Below are 23,608 nucleotides of genomic sequence, written 5' to 3'. Positions count from 1 at the left end.
TTCTGTAACACTTTTTGTTAATGTCAAATACTCAAAACAAGATCAGATGATCAGATGATCAGACTTTCCAGAAGGCGTTTGGCTCGTCCGTGTGAGCGGCTGCAACTTTGATTTGACTTTGAAGGTGTTGATTTTGGAGCAGGGGCTTCTTTATTGGTTGGCACCCTCTCAGTCCTTGGTGATGTAAAACTTGCATCACTGTGACACTGTGGACAGTGTCACTGGTGTTCCAGCAGCTTCCAGTTCGTGGCAGGCTTGAACCTTTTCCTAGGTTGTTCCTGAATATCATATCTTCCTCCAGACTTTGGAAAAGTGGTGGCACATCCAAATAACTTGTATACAGTTGTTTGATGATCTTGGAATCAGCACATGCTTAGGAATGGCTCCAAGACCTTCCCAACTTACACAAATCCACAGTTCTTTGAATTCCTTGGACTTTCCCTTTGTTCTGTGTATCGGTCAGTCCATTGAGTTCTACCTTTTTATTCTGGCAAAGAGAAACTACCAGCTGTTCTCAATGATGATCACTGACAGGAAGTTAACCAGCCTTGGCCTTGTCAAGTTAAAAGACTCTGTAGAACCTTCAGCACCACTTCTTAAAAGATTTAAGTGAGTGTGTGTATATATTTGAGCCTGTGTGGATTAGAGAAAATCCTAACTCAATTCAATTCTTGTTTTTTAAAGTCATTAAAGATGGATGGTGTATTCCACCCTGGAAAAAGAACCATTCAAATAAATCATTAAAAACCTAAAATTAGCACAACATTCATGCCCATGAGGAGTGGATGAAACCTCCGATCACAGCTTCCATCTTGGTTTCCTTTTCTTTGATATATGAGAAGTAAATTCATAAAGATCTGCTAAATGTGATTTAACCTGAAAATCTAGAAGAAAAAAATGCTAATGCTAATGCTCTTAACTTTTGTGGACTGGATAAAACAAACTGGCTCTGCTCCTCTCTGCACGTGTAACTTTATTTAAAACTTATTTCTAAGCGGCCGTGAAGAAACTGTTGGTTTGGCTGATAACAAAGAAAATCAGAGGAAAATGTACAAACTGGTATTCAGTCCTGTTACTGTCAGTAAAAGCTTCAGTGTTGGTTTTAACATGATTACATCATTAATGCTGCTTTAATACTTTTATTCTAGCTTCACAGAAATGTTGACGAGTGTAAAAAGAAGATTCCCCTGTGAGCTTTAGTGAAGATGAAGATGATGAAGCACAGTAGAGTAAAATAAAGTGCTGTCCTACCTGCTCATCTGCAAAGTCACTCTCTTGCAGCTGTTTCCCTCCAACAGACTCATCAACAGCTGTTTATGTAACATCTGCTGAGCCTCTGTTGCCTCTCAGGCTCAGATCAGCAATCAATGAGTGTGATCAATACCCAGCTCTGCACGCTGGGTTGCCTCTGACATCACAGAACATCATGAGGAGGAGGAGGAGCAGGAGCTTCCTAACACCTGCTGCTGTTTGAGGACCTTTTATGATCACTTCAGTTGCTTTAAACTTTAATGAGTGAAACAAACGCCGTCTGTCGAGGGCTGTGCAGGGACGAAAAACAAGCGTCCCTCATCCTCCTCTTCCTCCTCCTGTCAGCTGGGGAAAAATCCTTATCCCAGCATGCCACAGGGCTGTGGGGGTGGCTCCCTCTAGTGCTTGATTAAGGTTAATGCAATAAAGCAGTAATGAAAACCATCTGAGTGGATGTTTTCCACCAAATATCAAGGTGCATTCTGGGACATGTAGGAGATTGGCTTAAACAGCTGTTTGAGCATAGAGTTGAATCTCTGCTGCCATCAGGAGTCCTTCTTTGGTCTCTATAGCTAATTTCCTCCTTCATAACAACTGAACAGGGCACGATTTTATAACTCACCTGTTTAAACTGCTCCTTTGATAAGCAGCTGTAGCTGCTAGCTGTCTGCTAGGCTGGACCTCTGTGTTTGTGCTGTTGGAGGTTTGTTAATGAAATAATAAGGTTGCTGTGCGGTTAATTGCACAAACAAACTGTGCACAAAGTCTGAGCTCCAGGTTTGGTGAGAGAAATTCTAGGATTTTATTTGGATGTTTGCTCAGCACTAATTAGCTGAGCAAACAGCTAATTAGTGTGATGCTCCCACACAGACTAGCCTAAGCTAATAACACAGTCCTCCACTCTCTCATCCAGACACGTCACTTATGGCTCCAGATAAACCAGGATGGTGATGCCAAAAGGCAACCTTTGGGGCTTCAAAATAAAGTGCAGGAGTCAATGGCTGATGTCCATCCTTTATTTACAGTCTCTGGTTTTAACTCATACAGTGAAGATCTCACAGGTCCTCACAGTGTTGTTGCATAGATTATAGCATACAAAAAAACATTGTAGTGCTGTGGTTCATATCATGCAGGCTGTTCTCAACACTACCCGATCAGAGCGCCCAGGTAAACTCTAGTTAAAGGTAAATGCTGTCGTCCAGGACCCTAAAGCACAGGGACCTGATTCTCACATGTTCAGCTGTGAAAACAGTCCAAGAGTCACATTTTGTTTCTATTAGCAGCGTCTGTGTCAATAAAATCCTCGTGTTTCACCTTCGAGTCATTCTTAGTAAAGCAGTCACTCAGATCACCTTATAGATGGACTCTGTCCACCTCAGTGTGCCTGTTGACCGCCACCGTCCCTCCTATGTACAGTCCTCCGAGCTCCTCCTCCAGCTCCGCAAGGTGGGCAGAGCCGAATGTATCCGTGTGATGCACGTCTGTGTCTCCCAGCGTTCTCCACCAGGGCAGCCGGCTCGCCTGCAGCATGGCGTTGTGGGCGTCACGGGCACGAGCAGCAACGGGGCCCGACGGGCTCAGGAAGGCATCTGCGTCTGTCTCCGTGACAACAGAGAGGGGAGGGGCATCTGTAGGGCCGACATGTTCACTGGTGACTGCTCTGACTGATCTCAGATCTGCAGATGTATGAGTTAGTGTGTGTGTGTGTGAGACCTCGGAGCAGCTCCTGCTGTGTGTGTATATGAGCCAGCAGCGCCTCCACCCGCTGCTCCTCTCTCCTGTGCTGAGCTCCTCTCTGCAGCTCCGACAGCAGCAGCAGCTGCACCTCCTCATGTAGGCGTGCACACTCCTCAGGAGACACACAGGATGACTGAGCGTGCACGCACACACACACACACACACACACACACACACACACACACACACACACACACACACACACACACACACACATAGATCAGCAGTGTGCAAAGCATCGTGGGTAACAGGTGAAGACTTTATGAATTGCATTTCTTACTTTTTGTGTAGAGATGTAATCATCCACCTGCTGCTTAAGCTCCGCCCTCCGACTGTCTGTCAACCCTTTCTGACCAATCCAGAAAGGAGGGAGGGGCGGGGCGTTTGCTGCTCGCCGCTTCTGTAGAAAACGACGCACCTGAGAGAAAAGAAAGAGAAGAAAGGAGTCAGTGAATGCATCAACCAGCTGTAGACGTGTTCCACTTGTGTGTGTGTGTGTGTGTGTGTGTGTACCGCTCTCTGCAGCGTCCTGGCTGCTCGCTCCCGTCTGAGTGTGTGTCGCTGTGTGCTGTTGAAGCATCGTCGGTCTCTGAAGCCTCTCCAGAAGCTCTGGATGACCACGGCCGCTCGACGCTCGCACTCCTGCAGATACGACTGCACCTGGTCTGAACGCAGAGACGGGTGCTGAATCTATTCAGGTCACAGCTTTGGTTATTTTCTTAAATAAAAGTGTTAATTAGAGTGTCAGGAACCCACCAGTTTAACCCAGAACCCTAAAACCAAACCAAAGCACCTGGATGTGTCAGTACAGCTGCTGTTTGAGCCTAAATCTAAACTCAGTAAGTGTCTGATGTGTTTTTACCCTCAAAAATCTGAATATTTGCTGCTTTTCTTCATCCTGAATATCAGAAATCTGAACAGGTTTTTTGTTTGGATGTTTAAAGCTTTGTGAAACTGAGATTAAAACCTTCAAATGCAGAGAAATCAGTGACAGGGGTGAACATTAGGCTGTGCAGCTCAGTTAGACTTTATGGACCCTGAGAGGTGGAAGCATCTCCTTTCCTGGATGTTAAACCCAGAGACGGAGCTCTGACTGCAGACTCCGACCAGGAGTGGGCGAGTCTGAGGTTCAACACTACGACGTGGTTTTGGGTGGGCTGTCCCGTCCTGACGGGGTCTCACCTGCAGGAAGCAGCTGCAGCAGCTGTCTCTGTTTCTGATGGAACCTCCTCCTCGCCTGCTGACGCCTCACACACACCTGCAACAGATCAAAAGCTTTAGTGAATGAAACACAGGTTAGTAAACACCTGCAGCGTTAACATTAGATTATTCATTCATTTCACCATCAACTGGAACTCTGGAGGCAGTTAGGACGATACAGGAGACAAAAGTTCTGCATGTAAAGTTCTCAAGTTCCCGTTTGACCACAATAACACAGTTTCTTTATTGTGCACACGATGACGGCGCTCTGACAGGAGAACACACGTCAGTTTTGTCACATGAATCAGAAACTCGACACTGAAGCAGGTTTACCTGATACCTCAGCTCCTCCTCCCACAGCTGTGCCTCCTTCTGCTGCTGCTGCTGCCTCCTCCGAGCCCTGACACACACACATACACATTCACACACACAGGATATCAGTGTCTGTGAGGTTGCTGTACTCGAGTGAAGGGAGACGGCCGATGGAGCAGAGCTTCCTTCAGGAAGTTAAAGTGTTTCCAGCTGCATGTTTTTAGGGTTTTCCATCAGCTGGTGGTACCCGGCACATTTTACTCAGCTGTGGTTCTGAGCGAGCTGAGCCGAGCAGAAAATGTGACGTTAGCCGTCTGCGTGCCACTGATTGGCCAGGAAGTGACGTCACTAGATGAGTCATGAAAGTAACGCCTTCATCAGAATCAAACACGACGTTTTTGAAACCCAGCAACGAGGGAAGTGGCTACACACTGACAGATGCTGCAAACGTTGCTGTGCTTGGTGGCCGACAGCAGAAACCAGAGTTAGATGTGGAGTTAGAAGCCGCCTTGCTATAACGACCCCACCCACAGTGAGGCGCTACTCAACTGTAGTGGAAAACGACCGAAACCAAGTCGAGTCGAGTCGAGTAGGAACTAGTAGAAAAGAGGCTTTACAGTGAAACTACCCGAGAGAAGCTGCAGCAAATGTGTAAAACATGGCTACAGTTTTGGTTTGAAGAACAAGTTTTTCACACATCATTAAACTCTGACCATGTAAAAATGTGTTCACACAAACACACAACAAAGTCACACAAATATTTGAACTCAGATGAAAAATGTGTTTGACACTGTCGAGCTTATGGAGGCCGTCTGAGGACAGATGAGTGCTTCAAGTTCCTTTAGAGAGTTTGGAGAAGAGCGAGGGAGTCTGCAGGACTTCGTTTCTGTAACTGAATTTGTCCATTAGGAAGATTAAAAAAAATATTCCAACTCTATTTCTGCTGTTCCGCTTCAGTTCTGTCATTTAAAGATCTCTGCAGCTCGCCGCCTCGGCTCCAGGCACAGACCTGTCACAGAGTCGAGCCGCACAGACGCAAATGACAGGAAGTAGTCACCTGTACTTCCTCTGCAGGAAGCTGACCGCTCTGCTGAGACTCTTCACTCTGCGTCTGGTCTGATACGACCTCCAGGCTGCTTGGATGACACACGCCGCCCGCACATGCTCACTGCTCACCTGCACCGAACACCAGGGGTCAGAGGTCAGGCCAAGTATAAATAAATAAATACAACAATGATTTTGATAAACTAGGCAACATTAAGTAAGTAAATCATTTATTACTTCTTGGCTGATTCAGCTTCCTAATGATTTGAGTATATTAGAAATATTATGAAAAGTTTTTTTAAATATTGAAAAAAATTGTAATGATGAAAATAATAAATGTAACTTTATTAAATTGAAAACTTTATTAACTGATATTTTTAAATAGTTAAATACCATATTTTTACATTCAAATAAGTAAAGTTTTTTGAAATAGATAATATAAAACATTTGAAGTGAAAAATACCAAAAAAATCATTTATATTTCTGAAGATTTTAGAGAAATGTTTTAAGATAAAACAATAAATAAACTAAAGGAAAAAAAATCAAAATATAAAATTAACCAATAAAATATATTTTTTTAATTATTTTAAAAAGAAAAGTTCAACACTGAAAAATAAATTCAGACTTCAGAAAAAAAAATATTAAAATTTAAACATTAATAAAGTGGACCAACCTGTGACTGACTAACAGCATCCTTCTCTGATTGGATAAGAGTGACCACCTGATCTACGGCCTGGTCGAAGCCACGCCCCCTCCAGTCTTTGTGCAGCAGGCTGTCCAGACCTGCAGAGGCAGAGACACACAGTGACCTCTGACCTTTCAGCTGCTGTGACATTTACATGCAGATTGACCACTGACCTCTGAAGCTGAGGAGCAGGGGCCGGAAGCGGCGCCCCAGCTGATTGGCCATGAGGAGGATCAATCTGATGGAGGCCCCACCCACTGTAGAGTCAGAGCTGAGAGCTAATTGGCCAACTGCCTCGTTGAGCAGCAGGAGGATGGAGTCATTGCTCAACCCAGACAGGAAGTCACTGCAGAGAGAGGAAGCAGCTCAGCAGTGAGGCTGTGTGTGCTCATGATCCCAGTTTAAATGATGCCCAGTAAAACCAGTGGTAACATCTGAACCTGAAGTTTCCAGATGCTTTTCTCTCTTACAGGTCAGTTTACCCTGAGAGACTTTGAATAAACTTTATTGACACAGTCACAGACAGGGAGTGGCATGTTACCTGTTGGCTGTGCAGGTTTGAATCCACATCTGGATGCAGAGCAGAGACACGGTGGCATCATCACACATCTGGATCTCTTCATAGTGGATGGAGCTGAGGACTACACACACACACACACACACACACACACACACACACACACACACACACACACACACACACGATAAGTTTGGCACACTGTGGGACTACTTTCAGCAGTGGACTGATCCACACTGGGAGCTGCATGTTTGTGTGCAGCTGACCTTTCTCTGTGATTTGAGTGTGAGCGGCGAGCAGCCAGCCGACTGAGTCCATCACCTTCCTGAGGAGAGACGCATTCTGACACACACACACAAACACACACACACAAACACACACACACACTTACTTCTTCAGTCCGACTGCAGTTCGGTTCAAACATTCACCAAATTGTAGTTTCTCACCTCACTTCGGTTCACCAGCTGAGCAGCCAATGACAGCAGGGCATCCACGACTGATGGCAGGAAGAGCTGATGAAAGGATTCAGAGTGGTGGCCAGGCTCCGCCCCCACACAGCAGGAGCTGCAGACAGACAGGTGTTGGATTTCTGTCCACCTTCAAATAAATTGAGTTTAAAGTGAAACTGTCCTCTGACGTTACCTGGTGAGGTGGGCGAGTGTGGCGGCGGCGCTCAGGTTGCCCCGCAGCCTGCTGGGATGCAGAGAGAGGACGCATTGACTCAGCACGCCACTCAGATACAACCGAGACTTCAGGCGAGACAGTTCACCGCTGTTCACGTGGACTGCCGCTGAGTTCAGAGCGTCTGCCGCAGGAAACATCAGAGGAAACACAGTTATTCATGCTCTTATTGTGAAATAAGCGTGAATAACTGTGGAAGCGACAGGAAGTGAGTCTCTCACTGTTTAAGCCTTCAGTCAGCAGTGTGAGTTTCTCCTCCGGGGTCAGGTCTTCATCCTCCAGCTGCCTCTTCAGCTCTGACACCAGCTTGTCCTCCTCATCCTCCCCCTCAGGCTTTGTCAGCACCTCCATCTGTGTGGGACGACTTCCTGTAAACAAAAAGTTATTTCTGACATATCTGTTGTAAAATATGAACACCATAATTTTATTTTTACAAAGAATATTAAAAATATTTTAAAATCATAAAATGAAACTAATGTTATTTAAAAAAGAAAATATTACAAGTTTAGTCAAAAATAAATATAAAATGAGAATAAAAAAATTGTATTGTAATTTTTTAAATTACATTTTAAATGAAACTTTAGTAAATGTTTACTTTTATCTTTTGTGGTTAATAAAAATAGTAAAAACTATTTTATAAATATTTAATTTAAATTAGTAGAAATATTAAAATGTTACGATATATTTTAAAGTTTAAGAGAAAATTTATATTAATTGAAATGTACTAATATTTTTTATGTATTTCTATTTAATTTATATGTATGATACATTTGGCATTAAAAAAAAAAAACTAATTAAAAACAAAACCTTTAATACTAAAAATATATATTTTTAAATAGGCTAGATTCAATCATGATTGTAAATAATCGTAATAATGTGTAATATATACACATTATATATAGTATTATATTTATATTATATAATATAAAATATATATAAAAATAAATTGTAAAAATCGTAAATGTACTAGATTAAATCATCGTTCAAATATTTCCAGATTGTTAAACTTTTTTTTCCAACTTTCAACAATTGTTTTAGAAAAAAATTAATTAAATTATGTTGACAGAAATACTTAAGTTAAACCTTTAGAGTTAAATAAGTCACAACCTGCAGAAAGCTGCATTTAGAAGTGAATATAAAGAGATTATAAAAATTTACTTTAGATACAAGATCTTGAAATGACCGTGTGGGCCTCCGTAGAGGTGAAATTCACAAAGTAGGAAATCAGCGCAGCACAAACTGCAACATGTTGAACGGCACATGTTTGAAAGGGTCGCACGCGCTCAGGTAAAGTGCCTTTAAAGTACAGGTACACAGTAATGCCCTGCAGTGTTGGCCTGATGAAGTGTTTCCGGAGTATCCGCAGTGCCTCACCTGTCTCCTGTTTGTGTTCTGAGAGCACAGAGTGACACAAACGTTACATCAGTCAGTTAAAAAGCACTTCCGGTCACTTGCTGGGCTTCAAACGTTCAGTTAAAAATCAGAAGGACACCAACCGCCCTCTGACGAGCTAGCTCTGTTAGCTGATAGCACGCAGCGTGTAAACGCTTCCGCTGTTTCTACGGTAACATGACGTCATGACGCAGCGACGGCACACACCCCTCTGCAGCAAAGCTTCATTCAGAGAAAAAAATCAGAAAAATCTTTATTTGGTGAAAATATTCCAAAAAATTATAAATAGATAAATTGCAGTGAAAACATAAAATATTTAAGGTTATAAAATAATTTTAAATAATTTAACCGTCATTGGGAAAAATTAGTCAAGTATTTTAACACACTTTATTTAATATTAAAAATCTAATTATTTTAAAATTCCTTGCTCTTTCAAAGAAACAGCTATTTTTTATATAGGTTAATTTTAAAGTATTTTATTATGTATTAAAATTTTTGAAAGTAAAAAGTAAAAAAAAAAAAAAAAATCTAACATAGGTAAAAAAAATACTAAAAATACATAATAAAACGAAACACATGTTAAAATATATAATTAGCAAATTAAATGATACATATTAAAAATCGATTTAGCCTAAATGAAAAACTAAATGTAAAGCTAAAAAATATTAAAAGCAAAGAAAAAATTATTATAAAGTTAATTATTATTGTAAATGCATGCAAAATGCCCAAAATATTGCAATATGTCACATCTATTAAAATACTTAAAACAACAGAAAAATATCTAGAGTACATAACAATATTTTATTACAATATCACAAAAAGTTGAAAGATTAAAAATAACAAGAATTAATGAATAAAATAAGAATTTAGTTTCCAAGTAACCGAAGATTAAAAACTGAAAGTGAACTGCTCTGAAGGTGAAAGGCTCGGTGTGATTACTGATTCATTCAGTGGGGTTTTAATCCCAGTTTGAGGTCAGCCTGCTGTTTGCGCCTCTCTCCTGCAGGTGGCGCTGCGGCTTCATTCCTTCAGCTCTGCACGTTTTCTCTGCTGCTCAGCTTCAGCACTTTATTCTACATTTATTCTCACTTCATTTTCCCATCGTTTGAGCTGCACGTGACCTCGGCTGCTTCATTTGTGTGTGTGTGTGTGTGTGTGTGTGTGTGTGTGTATATTTTACTCATGCTCAGTAAATCTTTGACTTTTTTTTTCTTTGCAGAAAAACCTCTCACGTGTGTTATGATTATTATTTTGGTTTGAGTTTATTAATTTATTTTTATTTTTGTATTGTTTGCCCACTAGTAAAGGAATTATACTAAATGTATATGTAGCTTAATATAATGCTTACAGCGTTTACTACAAAGAGGCTGTGATCTGAAAGATGATAGCAGTACAGTAGTGCAGCGGTGAGCAGTGTCACCTCACAGCGAGGAGGTCCTCGGTTTAATCCACTGACCAGCTCTGTGGAATCTGCATGTCCTCCCTGCCCAAAGGTTCACTGCTGATTTTAAATAGGCTGAAGACTGGCGACCTGTTTCACACTTCAACTGCTACAGCACGCTAAATCTGTGATGTATATAATGTAAAATACATATATAAAATGGCAATGTGTGAATAATACTATAAAATAAGATGAAAATAAATATAAAAATCTAGAATGTATAGGTATATCTACAAAAATATAAAAGTAATATGGCTAATTTAATGTAAAAAATATAATACTCAGTCATATTAACCAAAAAGTTAAAATGATCTAAAAATTAAATATAAAAAATTATGACTTTAAAATAAAATGTATCATGTAAATGCTTACAAAATAATTTAATATGCTAATAATACTGTATAATAAGAATTACATTTATATCTAAATTTAAAACAGCATCTCCAATAATATAAAATAATAAAAATCTAGAAAATATTATTTAGAATATGATATTATGTAATCTAATATAAAATATTACAAAGAAAATATAAATAGTTTTATGTAATTTAAAAATATTCTATGATCTAATATATTCTAAAAATATATAATAATAAAACAATATAATGAAATCCTATAAACAAACGATAAATGATGGTAATATAACACATTGTCAGATTTAAAGTGAACATAAAGTGGTCAGAGGTCCAGCGCAGTGTGATGAAGAATAAAGTGATGAAGACTGAGTGAGCTGATGGCGTCAGACTCCGTCACGTTAACGGGAGCCGCGCTCGTAGTAACGGTACCGACGGCAGCAGTAACGTTATAGTAACGGGGGAGGAAGGGGGCTGGTCGGTGCAGCAGCTGCTGCAGCCCTCGTGCACAGCGCCCCCCTGTCTCTCCCGTGCGCCTGCGTGCTGAGACACCGACAGAGAGTCCGTCCGCCTGGACCGGCAGAAGGAGAGAGAGAGAGAGAGAGAGAGAGAGACTGAAGGGGGAGATACCGGGGGCAGTAACGGTAACGGAGGCAGTAACGGTGACGTGATGTGATGCGATGCCGCGCGGGATCACGGTAACGTAAGAACAGCAGCAGCGGAGGAGGAAGAGGAGGAGGACAGTCGAGGCTGAGCCGAGGAGGATGCAGCACTGATCGGTACCGGGAGGAGGGGAACACATCCGACCGAGCCTGCACCGACCCGATCTGATGTAAAGCCGCAGGGATGGACGGGTAGGCAGGGAGGAGGCGCGAGGAGCGGAGCGAGCGACGGTACATAACGGAGGAGAGAGCGCGAGGAGGAGGAGGGCGGCGGAGCAGCGCGAGGAGGAGGAGGAGGGAGGAGGGAGGATGAATCCCGTGGATGGAGGAGGAGAAGCGGGCCCGGACGGCCTGGCGACGGCAGGTAGGGTGTGTGTGTGTGTGTGTGTGTGACGAGGGGGGGCTGCTGTCGCCATGATGCCTCCACATCCGCCCATTGACTCAGTGTGTGAGTGTGTGTGTGCCCTATATGCTACATACCATGAATATGTGTGTGTGTGTGTGTGTGTGTGTGTGTGTGTGTGTGTGTGTGTGTCGGGAGGTGGAGGGTCCCACCAAGGAGGATTATGGGAAGGCCTTCTTGCCTATTGAACATGTGTGTGATGTAATGCGGAGTGTGTGTGTTCTAATGTTGAAACACGCTCTGTATCCAGAGGTGGAGGCTGCAGAAAACACCGACGGTGCAGGAACCCCGAAACCCCCAGCCCCCCCACCTCAGGTGTCCACTGAGGTCTAGTTTTTAAGTGCTGTGCCTCCAGCTCATTTTGACCTTATTATTATTATTTTTAATAAAGTTTACTCAAACCATCGGCCTTCACGGCTGAAAAATTAAGCAAACTCCAATTAAGCATTTAACCCTGCAGTTCCTCTAATGTCCACTAGAGGCAGGCTCCGACACTGAGTGAATCTCCATAGACTCTCATGTTAAAATATCCATCTGTGCAGCAGAAATAAACATGTTCACAGCTGCTACAAAGGCATAAAGTTTGCATCATTGAGGGCGTGGCCTCTGACTGACAGGTGGATGGTGGCACAGGCAGTTGTAGCTGCTAGCTGTTTGCTAGGCTTCACCACAGCTAATTGGAGTCCCTGAACTGGACCTCTGGACCGTGTTTGTGCTGTTGGAGCTTTGTGGGGCATTTTTAATGCAGTTATTTGACCAATAATAGGGCTGCTTTGCACTTAACTAACAGAATGATTAAGAAGTCTGAGCTCCAATTTTGCTGAATGCAATTCTAGGATTTTATTAGGGTGATATCAGTATGGGTAGGTCACCTTATAGATAGCTATAGATATATATATAAAACTGCAGATAGAAAACCTATTAGAGCTCCAACCAGCAGTTATTGCCACCAGTAAATCTGGGAATGATCATTCTTTAATAGCTGCCTGTTTTAGTGACTAAAATGTAAGAAAATGTATAAAAAAAGATGATCATGGCTGTTGGTCGGCTCCTCACCCTTTGATTGGTGAGATAGGCTCCAGCCACCCCCTCCAGCTCCTCCTGCTCGAGCTGGAGGAGCAGTTAAAAAACAAAACTCCCAGTTTTTGAGTTTACAATCACAGAAATCAGAGAAACTGCAAATATCCACATTTAAGATGCTGCTGCCTGAAAAATGTTTAATTAGAAATGCCATAAAACAATCCATCACTTAGCAAATTTAATAGATTTTTCTGTTGTTCCTGAAGCTTTTCTGGAATGAATGTGTAATTGTTTCTATTTATTTTAATGATCAGGACCGCAGCTGATTATTTTCCCCCACTGATCAATCCGCTGATGATTTCCTCAACGACTGTGTGAGGCCACCGAATGTTTGCTTTGCTAAAAAAAAAGAAAGAAAGCAAAAAAAGGAAAAGCAGCGAATCCTCGTACTACAGAGGATGGAAATGTGCTTGATCTAAATAAAGCTGCAGTGGAGGGACAGAGAAACATAAAAAGGAAATACTCAAAGTACACTACCTCAGATTTGCACTACACTAGTGTGCATTTGAACCACACAGAGTATGTGGACCGGTTTAAAACAGCACATATTAAATAGATACCAAGAAAAATGAAGAATAGAAGATTAATAATATTTATAACTCTGAAATCAGGTTCCCAGCTTTTCTTTGTCATTCATAAACTGAATATTTGTTTGGTCTTGCAACAGTTTCTTGGTGTTTTATAGACTAAATAATTCATTAAAACAATAATCATCAGACTCATTAATAACAAAAACAATCATTACGTTTTCCAGTGTCATCTGTTAGTGTTTTTTGGGAATTATGGATCTACTTGATAATTGGGGAACCAAAATCCACGTCTTTACAAACTTAAACTAAAGGAGCATTTTGAGTGCCCACCATCTGGATCTATGTCCAGAGCTCTGCAGTGATGTGAATGATTGAACTACAGGAGTGCACACTCTTGGTCAAATGTTTCAGAATTGGTTGTGCTTCCTAAACATGAGCTCCTGAGTCCATCAGTCAGAGCTGGTTTGGATCGTTTAAAGCGTTGCTGTGATATGACCTCACGTCCTCTTCGATTGCCTCAGATGGAGCCGTGCTTCTGATATCCAAAAAAACCATCTGATAACGTCTGTCAGGGTTGAAGATCATCTGCGCCAAATTTACTGACAACTGGAAAAAATTTGTGGCCTCGGGAAAAGTTTGAACTTTTCTTTGAACTCATCTTGATCTGAGGAATCCAGCACACCTCACCATGAAAATGGGAAGATGATTGAGGAGTGACTTGTTAAACACACCTTCATCTTCAATCCTAGAGACCGGTCAGTGACCGCCCCGGCAATCAGCGGTCGCTCAGGTAAAATCTCTATTTCCCCGACTAGTTGGTTGCTGGCAGTTGCTAGGAGAAGTTGGCTGCAAAGAGGTATACAGTGCTGCCCCAGCAACCTAATTGTGATTGCTTTGGTTTCTTGCAGATTGCCGCAGTCACCCATAGGTTGCATGTAGGATGTCAACACTCGCCAACTACTTGCCAATCGGTACTGAAACTGTGAAAAGTTCGAGAGAAATGAAGAACGTTCACCTTTTGAAACATGTTGGCTGCAGCAGTAAGGCTTTTACTTTGAAGAGGTGCACTTTTTTCCGTTTCACCGCAGCTCAGACACGTCGGCATTTTCCATGCAAATTTCAAGCCACCACATCAATCGACTAGCGACCAAAGCAGTTGCATGCAGGTTTTTGATGTAGCACTGTATAGCTCTTTGTGACTAATTTCACCTAGCATGAGCCAGCAGCCACTCACCAACCAGTTGGGGGAGATACCCTGTGGTCGTCAGGGGGTCACTGACTGATCTCTCTGTCGCTGTGTGACTGAGGCTTAAGGCACATACACCAAAATCTATCACGCTTCACATCAAACCTTTATGGAAGCTGGCGCTGTAGATTCTGTGTAATCCCTCAGAAAAACCTAACCTTGGTGAAGGTAATACAGGATGTGTACTGAATAATGAAAGTAATCAGAAGCTTTTTTTGATGATCAGTTAATCAGCTTCTCACATTGAAAATATCACTCTTCTCTTGACCTTGGCAGAGGTAATTACGAGCTGTGCAGTGAAGCTCAGATGTACTTGCAGCTTTTGTTGGATCTCTGACTGTTGGTCTGAGAAAGGATCAGGACAGTCATGGACATCACAGTGAAATAATATTTTCTGAGCATTTATACATCAAATGATTAAAAAGGGAATGGAAAAATTATCTGCAGGTTATTTGTTACACTAAAATGTGACCTTAGTCTACAGTCCACAAACCATGGTATGAATGAGGACAATAAAGCTTTGAGCCAGGGCACCAAACTGGCCTGTTAGCTTCACAGATTTCAGTAGCTTCAGTAGACCAAACACAGCAACCCAAAATCACAGTACGAGTTAAATATTGTTCAGCTGCAAGAATCAAAGTTAATTCATCATCACATCTAATCAAAGACCACAGTTAGGACATCTAGGAATCTAGGAAGAAGCAGCAGGTCTGAAATCAGTATCTCAAAGGAAGAAAGCAGGCAAGATGATGCATTTCAAATCATTTGTAATAAAAATAATTCCAAAAAAAAACTTAAATAAGGAAAATAAACACCATGGAAAATAAACAAAACTGAGTGAAGACCTTGAACTTTGACAACTAATGATAATTAACAAAACTGAAAGAAGTGGCAGATGCATGCATTAACCACCAACCAATCCACTGCTGAGACAAACCAGAGCCGTGTTTACAGAATCCCAAACAAGCCCAAAGAGATTCAAGGATATGTTCCAATTAAATATGCTGGGATCTACAGAATAGAAGGAATACCGAGGAGGTTGTACAAGGATCAGACCTGACAACCTGACTAAACATTTTGCTGACAGTAGCAAGAAGATCTACATGAAGAAGCTGTAAAGAGCAGCACGAGTCAGTTATGGCTCAGGACGTGTGCTCAGCAGGGAAACTGACCTGAATGTCGAGGGTTAAAGGAAATATTTCTGACAGAAAATGGAATAGTCTGGAATTTTCCAAATGATTTCTTCCATTGTATATTCAAGATCTAAAAATCCAATTTAAAGTACTGGATACATAAAACAATAATAAATAAAACAGCCCAGCCATGGGTGACTACAAAGCTAACATATGGATGTAGGAGATGTTGGATTACCAGTAAGGAAAAGTGGGGCATAGCCCCACGGGTCCCCAGAGGGACCCGTGGTGTCTGTTTGGCAAGCTCCCTGTGGTAATTTAAATATTTGCCACAGCTGTAGCTCAGTGGTTTAGAGCAGGTTGGCCATCGTTCACAGGGTTGGTTGCTCAGTCCCAGCAGCCTCTTCATGTTTTGGACAAAAGTGCTGCTAAATGGATGTGATGTACTTATCTTTTCTGCTAGATTGGTATCAGGCAATTGACCATGAAAGAAAACTGCATCTCATCAGCGTCATTATGAATCAGAGTCTCTGTTCTCAGTTACATACAAACAAACCAGATGATCTTTAATGATATCAGGGCTCTTTATCCATGTAGTTTGTGCTTTCACGCTGTGTTCAGTTACACATTATCACATTTTAACTGGCAAGCTAACAACATGGTGCTGTGCAGTGTCCCAGGAAGGGTAAAGCTGAGAAACAGAGGAAGAATAATAACAACCAGCAGACCTCAAATAGGATAAAGTAACAAGAAATGAGCTAAATGGTGTTTGAATAGAACAAATGTGGGTTTAAGTGTGTGGTAATCAGCTGCTGTGAAAATTAACATTATGAGAGGAGATGTTTTAGCAAAACAACCCGCAGCACTAACACTGTGAAGCTTTTGTTGGACTTTTATTGTGAAACATCCGACAGACTTTGATAATAAAACAGATGACAAACTTTTATTGTTAAGTATTAGAATGACTTTTATTGTGAAGTTGCTGACAGATTTTTATTGTGAAGCAGCTTATGGGCTTTTATTGTGAAGCAGCTGATGGACTTTTATTGTGAAGCAGCTTAAAGACTTTTAATGTGAAGCAGCTGATACACTTTTTTTTTTAAAGCAGCAGACTGACTTTTATTATAAAGCAGCTGATAAACTTTTATTGTGAAGCAGCTGAGAGACTTTTATTGCCAAGCAGCTTAGAGACTTTTAATGTGAAGCAGCTTATGGGCTTTTATTGTGAAGCAGCTGATAGACTTTTTTTTTTTAAAGCAGCAGACTGACTTTTATTATAAAGCAGCTGATAAACTTTTATTGTGAAGCAGCTGAGAGACTTTTATTGCCAAGCAGCTTAAAGACTTTTAATGTGAAGCAGCTTATGGAATTTTATTGTGAAGTAGCTTATGGGCTTTTATTGTGAAGCAGGTGACAGACTTTTATAGGAAAATATCTGGCAGACTTTTATTGCCAAGCAGCTTAGAGACTTTTAATGTGAAGCAGCTTATGGACTTTAATTGTGAAGCAGCTTATGGACTTTTATTGTGAAACAGCAAATGGACTTTTATTGTGAAACAGCAAATGGGCTCTTTTATTGTGAAGCAGCTGATGGGTAAACTGTAAAGCAGTTTGGGGCATTTTACTGTGAAGGAAGCTACTTTCACTGTGAAACAGCTGTGGGCCACAGGGTCATTTGTAGCTTTAATACACATCAAGCTTTAGTATATGTCAGTGCAGTTCAATTTGGGCAACATAAAAACTGGAGGTCCTGAGGCTGTTTTTACATGCAGAGAAAAGCCACCAAGGTTATTCAGAAACAGGCTCCTAATGTTGTATTTTTGGCCTCGGACTGTGATGTCTTCAAATCCACGAGGCTGACATTTTAAAGATTCAGAGGACACTGCGGGGAAATATATTCATTAGTTTTGTTGTGTAATCAGTGTGATGTGTCCTGACAGACTGACAGCAAGTTCCTCTGAAGGCTTTTCATGTGCTCTGCACAGTCGCTATTTTCAGCCTCTTACTGACTCAGAGAGTGAGTGTTTTATTGGTGTCAGACAGCTTTATCAGAGTGGAAATCCCGCCTCCAAATCTCGGTGCTGTCATCTTGATTGACAACTGATCGAGGATCAATCGGATTTCTAACCGTGGCTGAACGTGGTTCAGTTGTATTTACACTCGAACAGACCTCAAACACCCACCAGCGACTCATTAGCGTCTGCAGGCTGTTAGCTTCTGCTCTCAGAGCTGCCATATATTAACACCAGGTCCACCCACTACAACACATTCATCATCTTTTTTTTTTAAATTCAGCTAATTCTCAGAGCAAACAGCAGCCAGTGAGGAGCAGGAGTGTGGAGTTTAACTCGGTTATCAGCAGTGATAAAGAACTGCCTGCTCTCAGAGTTTTTATTGATGATTTATCACAGAAATAAAACCTGTCAGTTGCAGTACATTAGGAAGTTCATCTCAGCCTAAAAAAACAGTCAGAGCAGGAACTGGATTTCAGCCCATTTTTTGATGGGTCACCCACCAAATCCAATGCAATAACTTGGATTTTATTCAAATATTTGATCCACAGCTGGAGCCCACTACTGCAACTAACTGCGATTGTCATTATAGATTAATGTACTCATTGATTGATAAACCATACAGAGAATGTCATAGAGCTCAAAGCCACATCAACAAATATCTGTTTCCTGAGTTTAAAACTCCAAAGTAATTTACTATCATGTCAGATGAGGAAAAGCAGCCAGTTCACCCATCTGAGAAGCACAAACTATGAAATCTTTAAAAAACTACTTATCAGAATGTTAAACTAGATGCTGATTGATTTTCTGTCCATTAGCTGTTTCCAGTAATCATTAACCAACCGTAATTGCTGCAGCTCCATTGGAGCCTGAAGTCTTTGGTACCTAACATCAGCTGAGGTCCCACCATCGCCCTCTGTAGGATACAGTGGATATAGCCAGTTAATGTTTAAAAGACTTTTATACCTTCTTTTATTATTCAATAGATGGGGTTTCCCATTCTGATTCTCAGCTTAAAATATTATTGCTATCGATTGATTTAGTGAAGATGGCTCACCACCACTTGCTTTTACTGAACTACAAGCAGACTCCTGATCTCAATCTCCAGTTTCTTTCATAAGCAAAGGGCTTTTGGCCACTTTGACCAGACAACAGTACAAAGTTTTGTTTTGTTTATTATAGTTCTTGATGTCCACCTCGACCCGTTCTGATTCTCAGGGCATCAGAAGAGAACAAACACTCCTATCTGACAGAGTGATTGTTAGCTTGGAGGCCAGGGGGCTTTGTTTTTTCATGTTGCTTGTTTTGGTTCTTTGAGTTGTGTTTCCTTTGCCATTTCATGAAGTTCAGCCATGTCTTTTACAGATGTAAGGAAAGATGATGGGTTGTGTTAAAATAATCTTGTTTGCTTCATTAAAGCAAAGATTGCACCGAAGAGGTACACTGTGACACCAAGAGCTCCTGACCGAGCTTCCGTAGGTGAGGAGTTAAGCCTTATTATACTCTGTTGCGAACATGGACAGCTGGAGACGCCACAGTTGAGTAGTCACTCCTGTTATATTTCTTTGAAGTCCACTTGAAGTCTGCCGCCCGGGGCGCATGGGTAGTTGCTGCATTGTAATGTGAAGTCTCTGCAGACAAGTCTGTGCAGTCTCAAAAAACTGGCAGGCATATGGACTTCCACACGGACTCTCACAATGATAAAATTTACAGTCACTCAGACCCAAGCAGACCTTGGCATTATTGTAGATGTGGAAAGTGTAATCAATTTCTTAGGACTTTCTAATCATACAGAAAATGGAAGCACATAGTTGATGACATTGGTCTTTTCATACATCCTGCTTCTAGCACATCATCTGGAACTACAACTAAGAGGCCTGCTAATGAATAAAAGATCCAAGTTTTAATGACAGATTCATTGATTAGCGGAACAAAGGAAGTCTGGCTATTTTGCCACATGTGAAGGATACAGTGTAGCTCAGTAGTTATCTGTAGGCACCACCATACAGTGTATCACAAAAGTGAGTACACCTCTCACATGTCTGCAGATATTTAAGTATATCTTTTCATGGGACAACACTGACAAAATGACACTTTGACACAATGAAAAGTAGTCTGTGTGCAGCTTATATAACAGTGTAAATTTATTCTTCCCTCAAAATAACTCGATATACAGCCATTAATGTCTAAACCAGCAGCAAATAAAGTGAGTACACCCCTAAGAGACTACACCTGTTAATGTCCAAATTGAGCACTGCTTGTCATTTCCCCTCCAAAATGTCATGTGACTCGTTAATGTTACTAGGTCTCAGGTGTGCATAGGGGGCAGGTGTGTACAGTTTTGTAGTACAGCTCTCAGACTCTCTTATACTGGTCACTGAAAGTTCCAACATGGCAAAGAACTCTGTGAGGATCTTAAATACGAACTGTTGCTCTACATGAAGACTGTTATATAAGCTGCACACAGACTACTTTACATTGTGTCAAAGTGTCATTTTGTCAGTGTTGTCCCATGAAAAGATATACTTAAATATATGCAGACACATGAGGGGTGTACTCACTTTTGTGATACACTGTATCTGGGCTTTAAACACCAAGAGTAACAGTTATTCTGAAGCAAATTGTCATTAAACTTTCATCTTCCCATTTCCAAACGATAGTTAGTGAGGTCTTTAATAACATCTTCACTGCAAGCCTGCCTGTTCGCCAGGTCTAAAAATGACCCCTTCTGGGTCTAAGCATTGGAAAAATTGATTTTCAAGAATTTAATTTTAACTGATGGTTTTTGTAAAACCAAAAACCCCAAAGGGTTTAATGATAAAGCATGACCTTCAATTGAAGGCAGCTGGACTCATCTTTCACCTCTCATCCAAGATGAGTTCAGTTCTAACAGCTGATGGAGTATTGAACTTCTAATGGGGTTGTGACCATGGAGGTGGCCCTGATAGTTGTTGAACCACCCTGTCTTCAGCCAAGTTGTCTGAGTCATATGAGCAAAGGTGTGAATCAAGGAGGCCATTAGAGACTTCGGTAATCCAACTAGAGGTTAAAAAGTCTTTAGAACTGCAGCATTTCAGATGAGAGGTGAAACATCAAAAAGAAGTCCAGCTGCTGTCAACTCAAGCACATAAAACTACCATGAGCTGGATGACCAAGAACTTGCACAAACCACGCAGGAGCCATCCAAACTGAAGTTAAGAAGATTTAAGGATTTTTTGGTCCTTCAGTTGTGGAAGCAGTAGTTTTTTAGCCATGTTGTTAGACTGCCATGTGGATGCAAACATGGAAAACAGCAATTAACACAAACATGTAATTGTTCTTGACATACTGCAAGTACCCAATGTGGTACAATGTACCAAAGAGTTCAAACAAAGCATCTTTAGGTGAGGATCAGGGTTTTACCACAAGACAAGGGAAGGGTGTTGCTGGTGTCTGTCCTTTCTTTTGGTAAAAATAGCCGTGAGTAGAAGCTAAAACAAAGAGACCTGCCTACAGATTCATAGAACAAATCAGGGTATTTTTCCACAAATAAACTCTATATTCCACTTAAAATTGGATAGCTTATTTTTATAACAGCCTACAGTTTAAATCATATTTAGTTTGCCGTCATTCTTGGAATGCTTTGGGGCTTTTCCACTTTCTGTTTGAAGTCAATATTATTATCACAGTGGGTTTACAGTATGTGTAGTTTATTTGGGTTATTATCACACATGGGTGTGGCTTGATTAAAACCCCTGATGGATTATCAAGGGTCTGAAGCCAAGCGATTGGTTAATAAGTCAGTCTGGGTCAGTCTGACAGACATGGATGGAGAAGGAGAAACAGGACGCTGTAAGGAGGGAGCTTAGGTTGGAAAAGTGTTTCTCTTCTCCTTCCTGTTTTTAGGTTTTCTCTCTGAGGGTTATTGCTGCTCGTTGAGCTGCTAATGTGAGACGTTTAATGCCTTCTTTGTGTGTGTGTGTGTGTGTGTGTGTGTGTGTGTGTGTGTGTGTGTGTGTGTGTGTGTGTGTGTGTGTGTGTGTGTTGGATTAGCTTTCTCCCGCTGTGGAGGATGATCTGACGCACATGGGAGGCCGTCTGCAACACACACATATGTTTGTAATCCTATCTTTGTGGGGACCGTCACTGACAAAATGTGTTTTCACGTTCCTAAACCATCACAGACCTAAACCTTAAAATCACATCTCAACCCTAAAAACAGACCTTCTGAGGTCTGTCCAGACAGATTGTCCTCCCAAGGTCTTAAATTGTCCACAGTCCTCACAAAGATAGACATAAAAGTACAGAAGCACATGCTCCCTGAGCTGCAGGAGCTTTTTAATTGAAATGTCTGTCAGCTCCTCGCTCTGAAGCCTGATTTTGGTAGATGAGAGGAAGTAGTTTGATGTTGTTTGCTTGTCCTTTATTCCTTAACTTTTTAAACTTTACATGAACTGAAAAATTGATGAGTGATATTCACACCAGCCTGTGGGTGTTTTCCACCACACTGATCCAGTCTTAAATATCTCAAGCTGGAATAAGTCAATTTGGAATTTCTGACCACTGTTACCAATACGGAGAAATGTTTTTACACGACTGCCTCTCAGTGTGGTCGGTAGTGGTAACTGTGTGGGTGACACAGTATTCGTGCCAGTTTCACAATACACTGATGGAAAGTTGATGGTGGAGCGAAGAAGGCAGCTGAATATAATGCATTTAGAAGCATTTAAACAATACACCTGTTGGCCAATCAGGAAAAAAATGCGGGTATTTAGTGAAGAGAAACCTTAAAGAGTGTTCCTATAGTAGATATCCAGTTGGACGGGGCACCAATGAGCAACTAAAGATTCCCTCTATCCGTCTCTCAGGTTCTGGTAAAGCCGAGTGTGTCCGGGCGGTCGATGTCCTGACGGTGCTCAGAGAGAAAGTGGCCTTCGTGTCAGGTACAAAAACCCACCAACACTGCTGCAGATTTTAGCCCAGTTTGGTCCTCGTGCCACCCGGTCTGAGTAACTGCTCCATGTGTTTTCCAGGCGGGCGGGACAAACGCGGTGGACCAATCCTGACCTTCCCTGCCAGGACCAATCATGATCGAATAAAACAGGAGGACCTCAGCCGGCTGGTCACTTACCTATCGACAATACCCAGGTAGAGTTGTGTTTGCAGAGCTTACATAAGTATTAGTTAGCCCATGTTACATAGTAGATACTTCCCAAGAGGAGTAGAGTCAGTGTTGTTAATTGGGATCTTTAATTTTACCATCATGAAAACACATAGATTTCTGTAACAGACACACTGCCTTTACTGATTGCAGATCAATTGCTCTTAGTACGGGTCTCCAGCTTACAGTACCTGTGGAGTACCTCAAGGTTCAATTTTAGGCTCTATTTTATTTTGTGCTCATGCACTTCCATTTAGCTAAATTTCATTAGTTTGGCACACAGTTGTGCCCTCCACAAAGTCTTGCTGCGGCTTAAAACTGTCTGTTAAATGTTGGATGTACAAAGGTTTCTTTAGCAGAATACTTGAGAATCAGATTGTTTAATTTTAATGTTTAATTCTGCAAACCATAGTACTGGAATGGAAGTTCCCTGGTCCTCTTTTTACAAATACCAGACATTTAAGGGTTCAGTTTAACTGGACCCTCAGTTTAAGTTTATCAGTCCAAATAAGCACCGTCTTCAGAATTAAACCGATGCTTTCAAGGTCAGACCTGGAAACTCATCCCAGACTTTTTTTAAAGGCTTGACCACTGCAGCTCTGTTCTCTCTTGTTCAAATGCAGCAGCTTGGCGTGCATTAGCAGATGGCATCATGTCACCCAGATCCTGGCTTCTCTCTTTTGTCTTCCCATATGTTATAGATTTGATTTTAAGATTTTCCTCATCACTTTTAAAGCATGTCTAGCCCCAAGACCCTTATAGCAGAAATGCTGATGCGATATGAGCCAG

General features: G+C 41.4%; 2 protein-coding genes across 2 annotated transcripts in view; one reads left to right on the top strand and one right to left on the bottom strand.

Annotated features, from left to right (window-relative positions):
* Positions 1 to 2,263: 2,263 nt before the first annotated feature.
* Positions 2,264 to 8,983, bottom strand: iqcb1 (IQ motif containing B1). The gene is made up of 15 exons (XM_030752870.1): positions 8,802 to 8,983; positions 7,649 to 7,795; positions 7,389 to 7,551; positions 7,193 to 7,310; positions 7,013 to 7,088; positions 6,771 to 6,870; positions 6,403 to 6,575; positions 6,218 to 6,327; positions 5,558 to 5,676; positions 4,522 to 4,588; positions 4,171 to 4,246; positions 3,502 to 3,653; positions 3,269 to 3,406; positions 2,965 to 3,121; positions 2,264 to 2,879 (listed from the first exon to the last, which is right to left on the bottom strand). The coding sequence occupies exons 2-15, from the start codon at positions 7,776 to 7,778 to the stop codon at positions 2,605 to 2,607; spliced, it is 1,854 nt and encodes a 617-aa protein (XP_030608730.1). The 5' UTR covers positions 7,779 to 7,795; positions 8,802 to 8,983; the 3' UTR covers positions 2,264 to 2,604.
* Positions 8,984 to 11,584: 2,601 nt separating this feature from the next.
* Positions 11,585 to 23,608, top strand: part of LOC115796119 (kalirin-like) — a 61,420-nt gene continuing 49,396 nt past the window's right edge. The window contains exons 1-3 of the mRNA XM_030752377.1: positions 11,585 to 11,639; positions 22,527 to 22,601; positions 22,692 to 22,806. Coding sequence (XP_030608237.1) covers positions 11,585 to 11,639; positions 22,527 to 22,601; positions 22,692 to 22,806 — 245 coding nt within the window. The remainder of the gene's footprint in view (positions 11,640 to 22,526; positions 22,602 to 22,691; positions 22,807 to 23,608) is intronic.

Source organism: Archocentrus centrarchus, chromosome 2 (genome assembly GCF_007364275.1).
Source record: "Archocentrus centrarchus isolate MPI-CPG fArcCen1 chromosome 2, fArcCen1, whole genome shotgun sequence".
Classification (NCBI taxonomy): Eukaryota; Metazoa; Chordata; class Actinopteri; order Cichliformes; family Cichlidae; genus Archocentrus; species Archocentrus centrarchus.
Note: the sequence above shows the minus strand (reverse complement) of the source record. Positions and strands in the feature narration are given on the sequence as shown.

Coding starts and splice junctions, on each gene's coding strand:
- iqcb1 (XM_030752870.1), bottom strand. CDS start 7,778: ATGGAGGTGCTGACAAAGCCTGAGGGGGAGGATGAGGAGGACAAGCTG. Junction 6,576..6,770: donor CAAACCTGCACAGCCAACAG/GTAACATGCCAC, acceptor CTCTCTCTGCAG/TGACTTCCTGTCTGGGTTGA. Junction 4,247..4,521: donor AGGAGGAGCTGAGGTATCAG/GTAAACCTGCTT, acceptor GATCTGTTGCAG/GTGTGTGTGAGGCGTCAGCA.